This window comes from Cibotium barometz, chromosome 27 (assembly GCF_041138505.1).
Source record: "Cibotium barometz isolate CiBa-2024 chromosome 27, ASM4113850v1, whole genome shotgun sequence".
NCBI classification, from domain to species: domain Eukaryota; kingdom Viridiplantae; phylum Streptophyta; class Polypodiopsida; order Cyatheales; family Cibotiaceae; genus Cibotium; species Cibotium barometz.
This window is the reverse complement of record NC_141072.1, coordinates 48233313-48254261: the sequence shown is the minus strand read 5'-3', so window position 1 is coordinate 48254261 and position 20949 is coordinate 48233313. Positions and strand designations below refer to the sequence as shown.

At 38.9% G+C, this 20949-nt stretch overlaps 1 protein-coding gene across 6 annotated transcripts in view; it reads left to right on the top strand.

The window, feature by feature from the left end:
- The first annotated feature begins 4583 nt into the window (after window positions 1–4583).
- Window positions 4584–20949, top strand: part of LOC147623465 (agamous-like MADS-box protein AGL1) — a 216998-nt gene continuing 200632 nt past the window's right edge. For 3 of the 6 annotated variants that reach the window (XR_015269381.1, XR_015269382.1, XM_086821629.1), the window contains exon 1: window positions 4588–5268. Coding sequence is in view for 4 of the 6 variants with exons in the window: in XM_086821629.1 (XP_086677755.1) it covers window positions 4922–5268 (347 nt within the window). In the remaining 2 variants the exon portion in view is untranslated. Of the gene's footprint in view, window positions 5269–20949 lie in introns of all 6 variants that reach the window. The other 3 variants (XM_086821628.1, XM_086821627.1, XM_086821625.1) reach the window with 2 other exon arrangements.

The window sequence follows — 20949 nt, the reverse complement described above, 5'->3', positions numbered from 1 at the left end:
AGTCTCTTCAAACATCTACAACACATGATATTTTAGTAGCTTGAAATTAAAATAAATTAACTAAACATAAAGAAACTAATAGTACATACAATCCAAGTTCGTTTTGAGTATTCCTAAGAGAATTGAAAGCGCGCATTGTTTGTCAACGACATCAATTACCACAAGACTCAAATGGGAGCTACTAATAACAACATAAGAATAGGATAATGAGTCTTCCTTCATAGTGGTAAAAAATATTGAGGACAAACTCTAGTAATTAACTTTCTCTTCATGGTATGGAAAGAAGATTAAGCTGACATATTCAAAATTACAATGTGTGAACCTCTTTGCTAGATTTTTATTTGATTCTTTTGGGTTCATTAAAAAAGGATTAAATTGTGGATCCAAGATGAATGTCATTGATTGCACATCTGGAGATAATTGAGACTTAAAAATCCTGTAAAAATAAAATTAATTTGAGAGTGCTTCCAAAGATAGCCTATAACATAGAACTATCAAATGAGATAATAAGAAAATTACCTTAAACCCACAAGAATTATTGTGTCAGATAGTTCAGTTGAAGTCTTTCTCAAGATCATCAAACATTGTTTGCTAAGTGCAATCATACTTTCAGCATCAATCTCATCTATAACAATATTCACACTATCCCCAAGATCTGCTAATCTTTACAAGTTTCTAATGTCTTGGAGGGTAGTCTCTTCAGCTAGAGTATTACCTTTAGGATATCTATTTTCTTGAGAGACTCTTCATAAAGTGCTTTACCCCCTTATGTTTTTATCATGTGTCACTTCTACCACCTCCACTTCTTCACCTTCCTTCTTTGACTTTCTTGATGGTGTTACTAGGAGAATATCTCTCATTTTTTATGTCCACCCATTCCACAGGATGAAGAAGCTTGTCATATCTCCAACGTACCCTCTTTAATGTCTCCATGTCCTTGTGCATGATTGTCAACCTATGTGCATGTAACATAATGTCTTGAAAGAATTCTGTGAGGAAATCCTCTGTTGCTTCCTGCTGAAAGGGTGTAGATTGCACTTCTCGGGCGGCCACCTCAATCCAAAAGACCATTAATCACAAACCTCTCTTAGAAGTCTCTAAAATGGTGCCTTAGGGATTGTAAACCCTATGGTCTTTTGAGTTGTCTAAACTGCCTTAGAACACTTACATTTTGAGTCAATATTTTTTTCTTTGCTTGGTTCAATATGTGCATTGACTTTGTCTTCCTTGGATGTGAAGCTCACTAGAAGGTAGCAATTCTTTCATCTATTTGATTGGAAGGTTATTAGGATTCACATTTTCTTTATTTGGTTCTAATATATTCCTAAAGAATAAATTATGTTCTCAATAATTGACAAAACAATATCTTACTAATCTATTACTCATTTAAAATTACATTTAATAATAACTGAAAATTATTAGTAATAATTCTTACCTTGCCTGTCACACTCTACGCTTGCATCCTCCACTGTTTGCTTTCAACTTTGCAAGATTGCAAACTTTCTTCTTTCTCTGTCTTTCACCTAATAGAGTTTCTTTTCTTCTTGCTTTTTAAGTTTCTCTTTTTTCTTTTGCAATTCTTCATTCTCACTTTCAAAGTAGTTTCTTCAACTTTGAACACTCAACAATCTTTTCTGATTTGTATGTTGCTTCTTTTTTATATTAGTTTTTGTACACATGCAACTGCCAAGTGACTTGATATCTATTCGAGCAGACTTGATCTCTCTCTCTCTCTCTAGCACTAATGTGTGGTCCCTTTCTCCTAATGCAACTGCCAAGTGACTTGATATCTATTCGAGCAGACCTGATCTCTCTCTCTCTCTCTTTTTTATATTAGTTTTTGTACACATATGCAACTGCCAAGTGACTTGATATCTATTCGAGCAGACCTGATCTATCTCTCTCTCTCTCTCTCTAGCACTAATGTGTGGACCCTTTCTCCTTTTTTGAAATGGATCATAATCTGCTTCAAGATCTATAGGAAGATGATAAAGCCTCTTCTGGTTTGAAAGTTCACCTCCTTCCATTTTTTTGGTTATCTGTTGATACAAACGAGACCTTTTATCATACCAAATCAAGACTAATGGTGCAAAACTTGTTTGTTACCCTCTAAATTTAAAAATATGGTGAATTCAATGTTTAATATTAAATAAAAAATACTTTCAATAAGGTGTGTATAGTAGTTAGTGTTTGTTAATATGATGTGTAAAATTGTTAGGATCATATATTCCATCTTAAATGTACTGGGATCTAAATAGATTCAACTTTTTAGTAAGTGGGGATATTATAATGTTTCTTTTGGATCATGTTTTGTTTTCTTACACATTCTTGACATCAAATAAATAGGATAATGAAGAATTTCTTAGAGGGCCCCAAAAAAAAGTTTTGATTTTCTGTAATGCATAGTAATTGGTCCAAGACCTAAAGGAAATAGCCTGATGCATAATGGGAACTAAAGCAATTGGTCCAAAGCATACTCTATTGGTGTATGGAATCGATAAGGATTTTCGGTAAAGTTGAAGAGGTTACAAATTGGAAATAATTAAATGTTTAGCTGGTCTGTGCGTTTTCAATATATGCATAAGATTATATAAATTGTGTTAGCTAGGGGGCATTGGAGTGATTTTTCTTGTACCCAAGCACAAACCCCCCCAAAACCAAAATAAAAAAGACATTTACAATTTCTCCAATTCAATGGGGCTGAGAAACAAAAAAAGACACGACGAATTTCTTCGCTTGAGTGGTTGGGCAGATTGGCTAACCAGACTGGACAGGGTCAGCCTTAGATGTTGGATTTGGTAAACCTGAGAGAGAATATTTTAACAAGAATTAAATCATGAAAATTATCTTGGAGGACTTCCCTCCATTCCTTGATGTTGGGTCTTTCTTAGAAAAATCCTAGAAGGAAACTTCTTCTGGATAGCCCACCCTTAAGATAGTGTTGGTAGGGCCCTAAGTAAGTCATCCTACCCTCAAAGGTTTAGTCTTTCACTATTAGCTTCGTCCACTTTACCCAAGTGACAGGAGGGTGGGTGTCTACGATCCCAGATAACTCCATGCTCCGTATTTTTTAATATCTTTGAGTGGTAACTTTCTAGTTTTGTGCACTTCTTTTCAAGTTTGGTCCAGGACAAGGCTTGTAGAAACAATTAAACATAACGAAAAATTTATCCACAATGATTGATCAAAAATCTAGTTTGGATTCATAACCCTTGAATTCAAAGAGTTTTCATGAATTTCCATTTGAAAGGCCCACATTAAATCCACTTTTATATAAATTCAAAGAGTTTTCATAACCCTTGAATTCAAAGAGTTTTCATGAATTTCCATTTGAAAGGCCCACATTAAATCCACTTTTATATAAATTCAAAGAGTTTTCATAACCCTTGAATTCAAAGAGTTTTCATGAATTTCCATTTGAAAGGCCCACATTAAACCTCCACTTTTACATAAATTTATAGGAAGTGCATACTATTTCATTTCCAAAAGTGGTTTTCCTATTGAAGGGTCTATTTTTTCTTTCATTTCTTGCAAAGGATAAAACCTCTTTAGAAGGGTATCCCACCCTTCAAATTATAGGCTGACATGATATTTTTTTTAGGCATAGACCATCGATATTCCAAACAAGACTAGCAAATGAGTGATGGATGTTTCTTGCTAATTTCTTTGCAAACTAGTTAAAATAGTATTTTGACAATGCACTTTTCAAATGACTAGAGCACATGGTGACATATCAATGTTTTTTTCGCACAAGTAGAGTTGTGCCACAAACAAACTATCTTTATTTTATGGTTAAGTTTGTGACTATGCTCTAACAGATGATTTTTTCTAAAAATTGTGCATGATGTTCACTTCATCAAAACTATCCAACAAGTTGCTCACACGAGGCAAGACTACACACATTTCCAACCATCAGGAAATCTATGCATGCATGGCTCCATTTCATGTGTCTGTTGTATGTGTGTGGCTCCAATTCATGTGTTCGTTAGGTTATTGGACCATGCATTCGGGCCACTAGTTGTTGCAAGCCACAACCACTTGTAGTGTGTACGTATGAATAACCCCCAAGTTGCTCTCACTCCTGGGACCCATCCAAAATACTCCATTAACCAGAAGCTTCTCTTTGTAGGGTAGAGGGGCTAGGAAAAGAAAAGCCCATCAAAACATTGATAGCCCCGGCACACTCATTTTATTCCACATGAGATCTGATGTTTAAACTAAGATACTCAAGAAGTAGAACAACAATATTGTGGCCCAAAATTTCATAATATTGGATATTTATAGGAGTAATGTTTGGTTCTTCATGTAACATGATTGAGCAGTTGGCTCTGGTAGTTTCATGCCATCACTTAGAAGTGCTTTCTCTTTCGAAAGCAGTGGTTTATAAAAAATAAAATCTAAGAAGTTTACTGGAGGAGTCGACTTAAATTTTTTTTTTGAAGTTGTCCGCTAAGTTTGTCGTGTTAGGGAAAAAGAGCATGAAACGGAATTTTTTTTTTGAAGTTGTCCGCTAAGTTTGTCGTGTTAGGGAAAAAGAGCATGAAACGGGAGCTTGAAGGTCAAAAATGGAAAACCGGAGGCGTCAGAAGCGGGCAACGTAAGCGGTTTTCGGGCACCGAGAGAGGGCCAATCACGTGGTCCATGTATTTCCCCGTACATAAACATTAACGGAATTCCTTTCAAGCTAGCGACTGTGCGACAGGTTGTGCTGTTTGGACACAATACGCATTTTCCTCTCCCTCTCTCTCTCTCTCTCTCTCTCTCTCTGTTTGCTACCCTAAGAAATCCTAACCCTAGTCGCAGTGGCAGTTTCCTAGCTGTATGCTGCCCTAAAAAAGTCTAGCCCTAGCCCTCGCAGGGTGCCTCTGTCTAAAGAAAGCGCTGCGCGTGTGCATCTTTCCTCTCCTACGCTTGCAAAAGAATGACAGATTTTGGTGAGGAGACCACGAGAGAGTCTGAGATAATGTTAGAGGAGACTGTTAATGGAGAGGCTCCGCGTGGGGACGTGGACTTTTCCCTGGTGGACGCTGAAGAGGAGGATGATGGATGCCTGCATCACTGTATCAAGAAGGCTGGACCCCCTCTTGGCCGCGGCAAGATCCAGATCAGAAGAATCGAGAAGACCACCAGCCGGCAGGTCACCTTCTCCAAGCGCAGAAACGGCGGCCTCTTGAAAAAAGCCTACGAGCTCTCAGTCCTTTGTGACGCTGAAATCGCCCTCGTCATCTTCTCCATTAGCGGCAGGCTCTTCGATTTCGCAAGCTCCAGGTACTCTTGCAACTCCCCTTCATTATTATTAGTTTCTGCCGTTGTCGTACTCAGTGAACAATTCGTTGTCGTACTCAGTGAACAATTCGTTATTAGTTTCTGCCTGGGCTCGCCGTTGTCGTACTCAGTGAACAACTCCCCTTCATTAGTATTAGTTTCTGCCTGGGCTCGCCGTTGTCGTACTCAGTGAACAATTCGTTGAGATAAAAGTTGAATAAAAGCATTGCTTAGCGAGTTTTCATCTGCAAGGCATCGTTAGAAATGATAACGTGCATTGCAAATGATAATGTTTTAAATTCTCCATATCTTCTGTGTATGTGTGTGTGGGGGAGAGAGAGAGAGAGAGAGGCCTCAGCCCGGAGAGTGTGTGTGTGTGAGAGAGAGAGAGCCCTCAGCCCGGACAGAGCTTTCTTGCACACCTCCTCCACGGAAAGAGTCCTCTATGTACGAACATAGCTCATAGAGAGCCTTATGTAAGCATAGAGAGCTATATCCATGCATAAAACACTATATGCGTGTATACAGTTCATAGAGAGCTCTATACATGCATAGAGAGCTCTTTGTATGGATTTGAGCTCATAGAGAGCCCAATGTATAAGATAGTCTTCTATGCATGGATAGATCTCATAGAGAGCCCTTTGTATAAGTTGGAATCCTATGTGTATAGCTCTCTTTGTATGTATAGAGTGCTTCATCCATAAGGTTGAGCCCTCTATGTATGCATAGAGCTCAAAGAGTTCTATGCATGTATAACACTCTTTATGAGAGTTATATCCATGCATAGAGATCAGGGCTCTCTATGAGCCCTATGTATAGAGAGCTATACCCATGAATAGAGGGTCTTTTGCAGGCATAGAGAGCTATATCCATGCATGCATACAGCTAATTGAGATCTATGCACATGGATAATGTGTTGTATACTCTACACATGCATGGATTGATATATGAATACATAGAGAGCTTTATCTAAAAGATAGAGTCCTATGCATACACAGAGATCAAAGAGAGCACTACGTATGCATAGAGCTCAAAGAGAGTATTATGTGTGCATAGAGCTCAATGCATTTGCATAAGGCCTTTCCCTGATGCATAAAGCTCAAAGAGAGCTCTATGCGTACCATAAGAGCCCTAGCCCTTGTGTATACTAGAGCTTAATGCATTTTCAAGAGAGCTATCATGCGTGTGAATAAAAATTACTTCCATAGCTATTAGCATCCACCAATGTGGCATTTAAAAATTCCTTATGTATAGAGCTTAATGCATTTTTAGGAGATCTCTTGAAAATGCATTGAGCTCTATTCATAATTTCTTTTTAAAAGAGAGCTCTACTCATATGGTAAGAACCCTTATGTATAGAGCTCAATGCATTTTCAAGAGAGCTTCCATGAATCTGAAGAAAAATTATTCCCATAGCATTCGTCGGTGTGACATTTAAAAAACGAGTGTTGGTTTAGACCTTAATGTAAGAGAATATAAAGTCGACAAGTGAAGACTTAACACTTCATTAGAGTGGTGACCTACAAGATAAAAAATGAACATAACAAGAGAATATTATTTGAATACATCTATTTGCATACTTTTGAAAGAGAGGTCTATGCATAAGATAGGCTTTTACACAAATTTAGAGAGCTATATCTATGTATAGAGTAGGCCGACGCAGGTATAGAACATAGATAGAGAGTTGTGTCTATAAGGAAGAGCCCTGTGTAGATGTATAGAACTTAGAGAGTATTATGCATGCATAGAACTCATAGAGAGTCCTATGCAAGCATAGGGGGAGAGCGTTTTGCATGCATAGAGCGTATAGATATACCAATGCATATATAGAGAAATCTATGTATGAATAAAGATCATACTAGAGAGCCCTATACATGCATATAGAGAACTCTATGCTTACAAAGGGTTGATAGAGAGGCTTATGCATGCATAGAACTCTATCCATAAGGTGGAAGTCTCTATGCATTTGTAGAGCTCATAGAAACCCCTATGCAAGAATAGAGAGCTATATCCATGCATAGAGAGCACTCTATGAATGGATAGGGAGAACACTCTCTAAGCACCCTCTCTATGCATGCGTAAACCTCATAGAGAGAACACTCTCTAAGCACCCTCTGTAAACCTCATAGAGAATTCTATGCATGCATAAACCTCATAGAGAGTTCTATGCATGCATATATATCTCTATCCATATAGATTTCTATGTATGCATAGAGAGATCTATCCATAAGGTAGAGACCTCTATATATACATAGAGATATATGTCCATGCATATATGCATATAACACTATACACATATATAGAGCTTATATAGAGGTGTATGCGTGCATAGAGAGCTCTATCAAAAAGGTAGCAATCTCTATGCATTCATAGAGAGATATATCCATGCATATAACACACTCTATGCTTGCATAGAGATTATATAGAGCCATATGCATGAATAGAGCTCAATGCATTTGCATAAGGGCTCTACCTTATGAATAGATCTCATAGGGAGATCTATGCATAATGTAAGATGTCTTATGCAAATGCATAGAGCCTAATGTGCTTGCATGAGACCTCTCATTTATGTGAAAAATAAGTACTCTTATAGAGAGAGTGGGTTTAGAAATTATCTTAAGAGTGCAAGGACTTGAAGATCAAAACCTTTGGTGAAGTTAGTGAATAGAACAAAATGAAGGACTTGAAGATCAAAACCTTTGGTCTAAGCAATCATCCAAACATCTCTCATGATGATCATATGATGTGTAATCCTAGGGCAACCTTATATGAGGAAGTCGTACTGGTCCATCTACCTACCAAACTTTTTGAAGTGAACTTAAGGTTCACTCAATGGTTAGAGGATTCCGAATGCTATGACTAGGACCACATAGGACAATGTGCGACACACATGTAATAGATGAGCATTATGACACGGATTATTATGCACCATTACTTGAACCTAAGGATGCACAGAGAATTGTATGCAACTTCTGGCCACTATTGATGTACTTACTTCCATATTCAAGGGGTACCATCTATGAGACAGCTGGAAGTGAGATCACTAATGTATGCTTGGAGTGGTTGAACTCTTTAAGTCAACAAAAATCCCACGCAGTAAGAGAGCCCGTTTGCTTACTTGCAGGAATTATCCACCAACACAATATAATTTAATAAGAAGGATTATTATAAAAGCCTTTCAGGTGGATGACCGAAATCCGTCCATGCAAGTATAAACTGTATATTGATACAATTGGCGCACATATTTAGAATTGTGAAGATGGCACAAAATTGTGCAAAATTCCATCTTTGAAGTAAATTAAAACTTCCATCTGTCCTACATCATCTGCAAAATGTATGCATGCTGCCAGAATACGCCTGCGGCCAGAAAAAGAGAAATTTAGAAACATAACAACATAGGCTGGCAACTAGTAGTCACTGCTGAGAAAATCCCCACCCCATGCCTCAGAGACTAGCAAGTCTTAAACCAGCGACACTAATTAGTGAAGAATCTCAAAGCCCATCCAAAACCAGCTAGCTATCTACCCCATGGTGAGAAAATTTACCTGTCTTTACGGGTTTTTTTTTATCTCAACACCGTTTTTGTATGAAAACCCTACGCCGAGCCCTTTCCTGATGGTCTGTGACCCCATCAGCACTTTCCCTAGCAATTGCAAGACTCTCCTTGTTGCCAACTAAGTCGACTCTGTTCACAGCATCCTGCGCGAGCTCTTCAGCTCTGTTCACTGCATGCTTGGGAAAGCAAGGCCCTCCTTGCCGACTAAATCAGGGTAGCAGCATGCGTATAAGCCTGTGTCTGTTGCTAGCGAGCATAATCTTGCTGCAAGGGAAGAAAATCCAGAACAAACAGTTTTTTGAGAACCAAGGTGAAGGTAAGCAGAAGGTGTTCAGAAATTTTTGGAAGATATCAAAAAAATGGCATTCACCATGTGCAGAAGGTGAATGCCATCTTTTTCAATATCTTCGAAAAATTTCTTTGGACCTTGTGCTTATCTTCTCCTTGATTCCCAAAAACTGCTTGTTCTGGCTTTACTTGCCCTGCAGTAAGATTATGCTCGCTAGCAACAAGCCCAGGCTTATGAGCATGCAGCATGCTGCCATTGTTCTCCGCCCATCATCTCATCTACATAGCCGTTGCATCCTTGCATCTCAAGCAACAAAGGTCTTTCCAGCACACTACACACACAAGAGAGCGAGAAGAAGAACTAGCGAGTGCACAGAGAGCTGTTGCCTTTTTAATATGCGCTTTTTTTTAACCAACAAGCGCAAGAATTAATTAAGAGAGACAAAATTACAATGACTGGCTGGGATACAGCACATAACCCAAACCCTCATATAATAATTATCATGCTTTTCGTCCTTCTTATAATATGACATTTATTACATGTTTTTTTAGTCATGAAGCTTTAAAATACGCTTAGCATTATGATCCCAAAAAAATAATGGGGCATGTACCTACATCATTCAATGCCATGAAAGATACCTATCACTAGCCAGATAGCTAACAACAAGCGCAGGAATTAATTAAGAGAGACAAAATTACAATGACTAGATGGGATACAGCACATAACCCAAACCCTCATATAATAATTATCATGCTTTTCGTCCTTCTTATAATATGAAATTTATTACATGTTTTTTTTAGTCATGAAGCTTTAAAATACGCTTAGCATTATGATCCCAAAAAAATAATGGGGCATGTACCTACATCATTCAATGCCATGAAAGATACCTATCACTAGCTAGATAGCTATATTAAGCCTATATCCAGCCTTTAAAATACGCTTAGCATTATGATCCCAAAAAAATAATGGGACATGTACCTACATCATTCAATGCCATGAAAGATACCTATCACTAGCCAGATAGCTATATTAAGCCTATATCCAGCCTATATAACTTCCGTCTCTTTAATTCTACTCAATTAATGGTGAATGATATTATATTTAAATACACCCATTTTGCACTAAAGTGCATTCACTTTTATTTTTTATTTTTATTTTGGAGAAACACGAATATATTAAGAGAGGAGGAATTTACAACGTCCCATAGGATAGTCCATGGGGGGACCCTTTGCTGAATAAACCAGAGGGGAGACACACAGTGGAGTACACCTTTTCATACAAGTCCTTTGCTTTGTATATAGGTGGTTCATCCCCCCAGTCCACTGGTTCTATGTTATTCTTAGCAATCCCTTTCCTGTTTAGATATGTATATTCAACTTTGAGAGCTTTTGGATTGTAGCTAAAGCCACCTAAGTGCATTCACTTTTAGATTAGAACCTAGTGTTTGGGAAACATTTTTGAGTGAACCTTACATGACTCCTCACCATGGATTGAAGAGGAAAATGCAATTTTGAGCATGCATTTTCTTCATATTTCATCAAATTACTACTATTTTTTTGAAAAATTGGAGGTGGCATATTTCCTTCTCCTTTTAATATGAGGTAGATTCTTTAAAAGTTGAGCAGGCTCCAAGATAAAGCGAACCCATGTTTTCTAGAACCTTGCTAGAATCCAAAAAAAATAATATACTCTTTTTTAAGGGTGAATCAATGTTAATGGCAAAAGCAAGTTGAAGTTTGATATTTCAACACTCAAATCTATACAATTTCTTATGCAAAGGTGTCACACACATGGTTTACGAGTGTCACAAAACGGTTGCTACTATTGCATTCGGGGCCTGCATCATCCGAAGGATTCTAACCCTGAAATGTCAAATGAGATCTCGTATTCAAAAGTTATGACCAAAAAGGTAACCAACGGCCTTGCCCAAAAATGAGACAAGGGATGTATTTCCACAAAACTGAAATGCCGAATTATATTCACAAGAAGTGACATTTTACAAAGACGGATCCAAGATGATGGAAGTGACTCATGGGGTTTCGACAGCATGAGATCCCCTTGCCATCGATAATGGGACATTTGCCATTTATAGAGCTACATCACTCAATGCCATGAAAGATAGCTATCACTAGCATATTAAGCCTATATCCCACCTATATCACTTCTCTCCCGTACAAAATGGTGGATGATATTCTATTTAAATACATCCATTTTGCACTAAAGTGGATTCATGTGTTTAGATTAGAACCTAGTGTTTGGGAAATGTTTTTGAGTGATCTTGCATGAATCTGGACTAAAGAGGAAAACACAATTTTGAGCATGCATTTTCTTCAAATATTTCATACAATTATGAGTATTTTTTGAAAAAAATTGAGGAGGCATCTTTCCTTCTCCTCTTAAGATGATGTGGATTTTTCAATAGTTGAGCAGGCTCCAAGAAAAAGCGAACTCATCTTTTCTCGAACTCTGAAAGAACAAAAAAAAGACGGCACTCTTTTGAAAGGGTGAATTAATATTAATGGCAAAAGTAAGTTGAAGTTTGATATTTCAGCACTCAAATCTACACAATTTCTTATACAAAGGTTCCACACACACGGTTCACAAAACAGTTGCTACCATTGCACTCAGGGCCTCAAGTTGGTTGATTCCAGCCCTAAAATATCAAAACGGACTCATATTCAAAAGTTATAACCAAAAACGTAATCGACGACCTTGCGCAAAAATGAGACAAGGGATGTTTTTCCTCAAAACAGAAATGCCAAATTATATTCACAAGAGAGCGACTTTTTACAAAGGGTTTCGATGCACGAGATCCCTTTGCCCTTAAGTTGGTGTGTATCTAACCTAGGTAAGAGAGGTTAGGCTAGGCAATGCTCCACCTCAAAGGTATCTCCCATGTAGATGCATACATCTTTATAGAAATTTTTTAGGGCTAGAATCAACTGGCTTGAGGCCCCGAATGCAACCAGGTGTAGCCACCACTCCGTGACACTTGATATCATCATCAACCTGCATGGTTACACCACAATCATGGTAGTCATAGATTACTTTGCCAAACAACACACTTTATCCTAGCAAAGCCACCATTGACAACGTATCAAACAATAAAACTATTCTTCAGTCAAGTGTTTAACTATCATGGCATCCCTAGATGGCTGGTTCATGAGCAACATGTGGAGAGAGCTGTTCAAGTTGCTCGACACACAACTATGCATGTTGTTAGAATACCACCTACAAAAAGATGGGCAAATAGAAATGATCGATTATGACATCGAAGACTATATTTGCAATTATGTCAAGGTAGATAAAAAAGATTAGGTAGATTATCTAGAGATACTCGAATTTAACTCCTATAACAACTCAATGCACAAGTAAAGAAGTGGTCACGCCGTTGGCAATTGCCCACAGGTGATGTACATGCTGAAGATGCAGATGCAAAGGATTACTTACAAAGTTGGCAAGATAGAATATGCAGAAGAGCAAAGTACGCCAACACCGACAATGCTCCAACAAGAGGCTTTATTCCTTGAAGTTTCCATGTCATGCTCATCATTACAAAATCCAATAATATTTGTAAGATATGAATAAATGTTGTGCATGATGTGCTAGAGATGGATGAGTGGGAAATGTACCAAGGTGGAAAGTGGAAGGCCAACTCCATTCTAGCCCCACTACCTCACAGTGCTACCCCTCGAAGACATCGTGATTGTGCACAAAGAACTCACCCCCAAGTCCAGCTTCCCCTTTTTTCTCTTAAGTCCTTTACCAAGGTCCTTTATGTATCTAGAATCTCGCAAACCAAAAATTATATAATACTTATAAAAAAAATAGAGATAGCCCACAACAAAGTTCATCCATAACTTGCATGCAAAGCCCAAGTGTGCCAACACTGACAATGCTCCAACAAGAGGTATTATTCCTTGAATTTTCCATGCCATGCATATTATTACAAAATCCAATAATATTTGAAGGATATGAATAAATGCTGTGCGGGATGTGCTAGAGATGGATGAGTGGGAAATGTGCCAAGGTGGAAACCGAAACGCATTCGGTCCCAACTCTGCTCTAGCCCCACTACCTCACAGTGCTATCCCTCGAAGACATCGTGATGGAAAGGCTGAAGTTAGATACTTCCTCTCAATTAGTTAATTTTGACTAATTTAGAGGCACTCTAACTTAACTAATGTTTAATCTTCTTAATTCCATTGTGAATCACTCTTTAACCCTCTTCTTTGTCCTCGAATTACTCCTAATTGGTGAGGAGTTTAAGCATGGGGATTTGATAGGTGAATTTGTAATGTTTAGGCTAATACAAAGGTGCAATTATTCCTAAATAATCTCACTAGTTAGGTCTCTAATTAACCCACTTAAAAGAGGGAAAATTAGACAAAAGAGACCTAAATAATCTCACTAGTTAGGTCTCTAATTAACCCACTTAAAAGGGGGAAAATTAGACAAAAGAGACCAAATTAGACAAAAGAGACCAAATTAGTACTAATTCAAGCTAATTAAGGCTAATGGGAGTGGACTAACCATGGATTTGGGTCAAGGTAATTGTTTATAACACTAATGCCACTCCAACTAGTCTAATTACAAGCAATTAGGTTCAATTTTTTGGTTTTGTGCTCTCTTTAAGTCCACTAACACACTAATCAATAGATTAGTAATAGTTAGTAAAAATTAAGAGATAGTTTATAATTTTTAGCTTCTATGATGGATTAGGGTTCTATTCTAACCTATCTATGCAAAGGAACTAGGAAAAAGAAACAAGATTAAGCTAAAAATTAAGAAATGTAGTCTAGGGGTTAAGCAAAAACTCTCATGATTAAGCTTTCTAATCATCCAAATCTCAAGTTTTTTCACTCAAACAAGTAGTAATCCTACTCTAAACACAAAGCTATACATGAATCACAACAAAAACATTAACAAAAACCATACAAAGCATCAAAAAATAAAAAAACTGCATGCCAAAGAGCTTACATAGGGTTTGTCCTTTGCCCTTGGCAAATCATGCTTTTGTTTTGACACATGCTCCTGTGAGTGAATGTGTCACCACCAGTACAGCCATTGGTGGACTGTCTTCCACTCGAAAAAGACTCAATCTGGACCATATTAATTGTCGGAGCCTGAGAAGTGTCACCGCTAGTACAACCATTGGTGGATTGTCTTCCACCCAAAACAGACTCAATCTGGACCATATTAATTGCCGAAGCCTAAGAAGTAGACCCCTCTGCTTGATTTTGTTGTAGTTGCTCCCCTTGATGGCACTTCCAAACTAGACATTCAAACTTACAGTGACCTGGGGATTTATAATAGTAATAGTGACGCTTCCAAACTAGACATTTAGACTTACAGTGACCTCGGACTTCACAATAGTAACAGTGAAAATTGCCTCGAGGTACATCTCCGAATCTGTTGCACCCATAGAGATGATATGGTGGAGCACTAGCATTTATCGGATTGATAGGCACCTCTTGTTGGATGGAAACACAGGGTTTCCCTGGACCTTTGGCTTGGCAGATGATGAACATGACTATTGTATCGGCAAGCTTTTTTGCTATGTGTTGGTCTCATAGATTGCACAATATCGGGTCATCTTCTTGAACCCCTCCTATGAAACTTGGATCTAATTCGCCCCACACTTCCTCCAGCGAACTTTGCTAATACTACCAACAGTACTTCCTTATCATCTTATGGCTACGCTTCTTCCAGTTTTGATTCTTGGAATCTACATCTGAATTCGAATCTGAGTTCGCATCCGAAGTGTCCTCCGCTTCTTGGTCCTCATTCAAGGAATCCAAGTTGTACTTATGCTTTCCCTTCTTAGAAGTGAAACACGTCAAACTACACTTAGCTATTTGTCTCAAAAAGACCAATTTTAATCAATAATTTTGGCCTCAGTAGAGGCCCCTTCATTATCATGGTAGACCCCTTGTGCTTGTCTTTTCTTTACCTTCTTCTCCTCTTCTAATATTGAAGATTCAATGTTTGCCAATTTGGGAGAAGGAAGATTTGTGAGGGTTTACAAATTCTAAAATATTCATGTGGTAGACTTTTTAGAAGTACAACAATGACTATATCTTCTTCTATAGGCATCTTGATGCCTACCATTAGATGAGTTGGAACAAACCTTCAAGTTCCATCTTTAAATCAAAGAATTTTATGAGAAGGCTAACTTTAGAGTTCTTTTCATTTTCTCCAAAGAACTTATTAAATTCTTCTCACATTAGAATGAATTTGATTTTTGTTTACCATGGAACAATTTCCCATCAAATTTTTCAAGCGTGCCCATGATTGAGGATAGATCTTACTCTTGGCTTGTAGCTTAAAAGAGATGTCTAAAGCGTGCCCATGATTGAGGATAGGTCTTACTCTTGGCTTGTAGCTCAAAAGAGATGTCTAAATCCTTTATAGAGTTTTTAGCTCACACACTTTCCCCATTTGGTGAAAACTTTTTAATTGTTTAGAAAGTGTAACACTTATGTAAATTGCCTTGTATATCTCAAGAAAGGCATGTACATTATGAAGGAAATATGCACTATATATGAACACCTCCCAATGAAAGCTCTTGTGTGAAGATTGATTTAATAAAAGCTTCCAAGGATATGTGCATATGAACACCCATTAGATGAGACACCAAAGACTTTAAGGTTTTTCTTTTCTTTTCTTTTTTTTAAAAATGAAATCTTTCTCTCTTTTTTTCCCCCTCTTTTGAGGCAGTCAGCGAACAACGGGCACGCTACAAGCGGTGGAGCTCGGACAGGCACTGATGTGAGAGACCCAACTGTTTGTTGTTGATGTTGGTTAAGAGGCAAGGTGGGCAATAGAGGGCATAGGTTCAGAAGCCGAGCTGGCTTGCTCTTGCTCTATGTGGGAGGATATGGGCAAGGCAACCTCCACGTGGTGAGAGTGGTGTCGCCAATGGGTTGCCACTTTCGTCGTGCTAAAGTGAACGTAGGAGAAGCATGCCTAAGAGTAGATGCTATGGTGAAGCAGAGGTAGGAGAAGATGTCACGTGCTGAAGGGGTTGTTGGCTAGGCAACACTGGATGGGCTTAGTGCATTGTGGGCACTCAAAACAAAGCTGCAAGTGCTCAAAACAATGAAGCAAGATCTGATACCAATTGTGTGCTTTCTAGAGTTAGGATTAGCAAAGCAATGCATTGGTTATGGGCAAGCGAAGAGATCCATGGTGGAGGCATAGTGGGTGTTGAAGTAGAGAGAACAAAGAGATACGATGCATGAACTCAATAGAATTTATTAGATCTTGTATTCTAGATTCATCGAGTACAATGCCTTTCCGTAGGAATAGAGCCTTATCTTTGACTAATCAAATCACTCACACACACAAACTAATAACATGTGACATACCTATCTGATCCACTCATAAGAGGTGCTTCATATGCACAAACACATAAACATAAGTAAGGGCTATTTCACACATTTGAAGCTCCAAATATCCAATTGGAGGTATATCAAAAATCTAGGCAAATATTTTTATAAAGCTAGGGATGTGTTCCCATATGAATTCAATACCAATTGATGATTGCTTTTGTTCACAATAAAAAAGGCTAGCTCCTTTTGTGAAACTCATAGACTAAATTGGTTCACATATGTACTTTTAGTGGATACTGAATTTTTCCACCATGAACCCCTTAAATTATAACAAAAGGTATAAACCACATTCCAATGGTCCTAATTAACCCGTTTACCACCATTGGAAGAAATACGGAAAAGATGGCAATTATTTTACCCTTGTGTGTGTATACTTGTATTCTTTTCCGTACAGGTACTAGACTACTTCTTAATGGACTAACCTCCAAAAAACAAGCCATGTTAATTCATTCTAAAACCTTTTGAAATATCACAACCAATAATTATACTGGATCATTAAGAATTGCTTTGACTTGTAACTCAATATCCCCTAAGAGTGTGACTACTCTTGCCACCTTTAATATCACACCAATAATTACCGGCTCATTGAGAATAGATTTGACTTGTAACTAAATATCCCTAAGAGTGTGACACTAATCTTGACACCTTTGATATCACACCAAGATATTAAGCTATCCCTCACCATGGGAAGGATGATATCATAGAATCATTACAACTATTGTGCAAATTTGAACAATCATTGGGGTTTGAATACTTTGACTACCATGGCCCTAAAAATTTACTCATTCAAAGAAGAGGAAAATGGAATGTTTTAACCTTTCAATAGTTCCTTGACATAAACACAATTGTGTTACGAAGTTGTTAACTATAGTTGGAAGCACACTTAGAAAACACAATTGGGAAAAAAATTTAAAGGGATACTAAATGGGATAGGCATGCGCATTAGTGTGTAAGCTCCCCCTACCTTGCGTCGCCCGTGCCCCCCCACTGAACACCTCAGCCGTCCCCTTTGTAGCACTTCTACTACCCCTCCTTTTGTGCTGTCCCCTTTCTTCGCTCTGCTGTTGCCTGTCCCCCCTCTCTCTGCGCATTCTAGCGCTGCCCGCCCCCCTTTCTACATGCCCCTCTGCCTGCCCCCTTTCTACATGCTCCTTGGCCCCCCTGTTCACTTTTCTGCCCCTTTGTTTTTTCCTTTGCCAGCCCCCCTCTCTGCATAGCTTAATGCTCCCCGTACCCCCTCCTCCTTTGTTTCTGGCTGCCCCCTGTCTCGAGACATGCCTTGCTCGGCAAGCTGATTGTTAGAGGCCTCCTTCTCGATGGTGACCCCCCTAGAAGGATTTCCTATTGGCCTAGATTTCAACCCGCACTCCGAGTCTTGGGGGCCCTTGGACGCCCCCAGAGTACCAGATGGATCTTCAAAGAGACGTGAGCCCATGGTTTTAGCCTGGCTTTTTGCAGCCAGCATACTTCGTGCTTGGGATCATCTTAGGCCAGCCCTTAGACAGATAGCTCCAGTTGCCTCAAAAGAGCGGCTTCGATAGCCTTTGGTCTAGAACCCCCTGATCCGTTTAGCTAGTGGCCATTTGTTATGGGCCTGATTGCATGTTTCTTGGGGCGCCTTGAGCATGGGACCAGCTAGGTCTCTTGGGGCACCTTGAGCATGGACTGGCCAGGTCTCTTGGAGATTTGATTGCCCACATGCAGTTGCCGCCCGAGGTGCAAGAGAGGCCCAACCGCATGTTTCTTTGGGCGCCTTGAGAATGGGACCAGCTAGGTCTCTTTGGAGATTGGATTGACCACGTGCAGTTACCACACTGCAGGTGCAGATAGAGATCTGGAGGTATAGATAGGCTCAACATCATCGACTCAGCTATCCCTTAGGAGTGGCTGAATCCTCCAGACCCGACCCCCCCCTTAGTGTGGCTAGGCATGTCTACTAGACATGATATCCTCATGGCGGTCCTCACTTTTCTATTGAATCTCCGCTTTGGTAGTTATTACGGTTGGGGGCTTTGATACATTGGTGGAAGCTAATCGACATACTAAGCCTCTATCATTGCATCCTTACCATTCTCTACATATACATTAACTTCGCACAGCAATGTAAACCATCATGGCTAGCATACATGGGCACCATAATTGGGAAGTGTCGAGCATTGTACACCATCATTGTCATGCCTACATGCTCATCATACCTACCATAAGTATCATCATTGTCATGAATTTTGGTTGAGAGGGGAATACTGAGAACAGATGAAGATGCATGAGTAGAGGTGGGCTCACCCCAATAGAATCCCATGATGAAAAGACCTTTGGCTATTGATACCAAAACATTCACCTTTCTGATAAACTAAGTGGCATTGAACTCCAGCAAATGGGTGAGATTATTCTTGCACACGAGCTATTTGATGTCGGTAGCAGCTGCTGTGAAACATACAAGTTGATAAAGGCCATGACATGGGCAGTAAGAGGGTAGTAAATCTAAGTTAGTTGATGGAGGCAGTGGTGGGAAAAAGGTTGGCAATGAGCTGTTGGATGTAGTCACAACAACGAACAATGGTATTACACAAGACTATTAACACAGAGATCAGAAGATTGGTATTAGAACCATAAGATTGTCTCTGATATCATGTTAAAATCCATGGTAGAGCTAGACAGTTGATGGTTAAGCTATGGTGGACCAGTGATCTCACTGTATAGTGATCTCACTATATAGTAGTAGTAGTAGTGGTAGTGGTAGTGGTAGTGGTAGTGGTAGTGGTAGTGGTAGTAGTAGTAGAGAGAGAGAGACAGAGAGAGGAGATCTAGAGAGATACAATGATTGCATGATTCAATGATTAGAGATTTGATTGATGTATAATCTTTCCCAAGTATAATACTTTTGTAAGCCTTACATTCTGACCAAAAGTAATCATACACACACACGCATATATTGGATGCCATGTGGCACACTTATCCTATCCTCTCATAAGAGTGGGTTCACACTCACACAGAGAAAAACATACTTTAGAGGGTGCTCACACACATACATATAAAGCTCTAAAATATCCAATTGAAAATATAAAATATCCAAACTCCAAAAGGAAGCAAAAGGAGATTTTTATGTTTTCATGCACATGAACCCCATTTTGACATGTATTTGTACCTTGCTTTACATGCACTTCTTTTCGAATCATATCATAACATTTATCACCTTCTCTCAACACCATCCTGCTACCATGTAAAAGTTCCCATGCTATGAGCTTCATGCACATTCTTAGGTGGTACAACGATTGGCACGGTGTTTTTTCGTTCCTCGAGAATGCTTGAGAGGATTTCGGTGATATCATTAAGTGCACACTATGGTCCTCTCCACCATTATGAGATGATGTATCGACATTCATTGCACTTTATGGCATTACATGGCTTTCCACATGTTGTTTTATTGTTCTAGTGTCACGTGGATTTTTTCTACACACATTTTCATAGCGATTTACTTTGTTTTGACCCTTGCATTACTCCATCCCCCAAGTTCAAACAAGTTTTATCAGTGTCACACGCATCTATTACTCATATCAATTGGACCACATCATAGTGCAATATGAGGAGATTCACATACTCCCCATATTGTGCATGTTCTCACCATCGAGCATTGTATACTAGCAAACTCTTTCTCTTATTAAGGATGATCTTTCCTTTACCCAAGGATACATCTTTTTTGGGAACACCCCCACACTCATTTGATATCTGCCACCATTCAAGTACATGCGCCACTTTTATCATCATCTACAACCCTTATGTTTCATGGCTCTCCCCCCTTCTCACTTGCATTTGTAATAAATGTCATATTATAAGAAGGACGAAAAGCATGATAATTATTATATGAGGGTTTGGGTTATGTGCTGTATCCCAGCCAGTCATTGTAATTTTGTCTCTCTTAATTAATTCCTGCGCTTGTTGGTTTTAAAAAAAAGCGCATATTAAAAAGGCAACAGCTCTCTATGCACTCGCTAGTTCTTCTTCTCGCTCTCTTGTGTGTGTAGTGTGCTGGAAAGACCTTTGTTGCTTGAGATGCAAGGATGCAACGGCTATGTAGATGAGATGATGGGCGGAGAACAATGGTAGCATGCTGCATGCTCATAAGCCTGGGCTTGTTGCTAGCGAGCATAATCTTGCTGCAGGGCAAGTAAAGCCAGAATAAGCAGTTTTTGGGAATCAAGGAGAAGATAAGCACATGGTCCAAAGAAATTTTTCGAAGATATTGAAAAAGATGGCATTCACCTTCTGCACATGGTGAATGCCATTTTTTTGATATCTTCCAAAAATTTCTGAACACCTTCTCCTTACCTTCTCCTTGGTTCTCAAAAAATTGTTTGTTCTGGATTTTCTTCCCTTGCAGCAAGATTATGCTCGCTAGCAACAGACACAGGCTTATACGCATGCTGCTACCCTGATTTAGTCGGCAA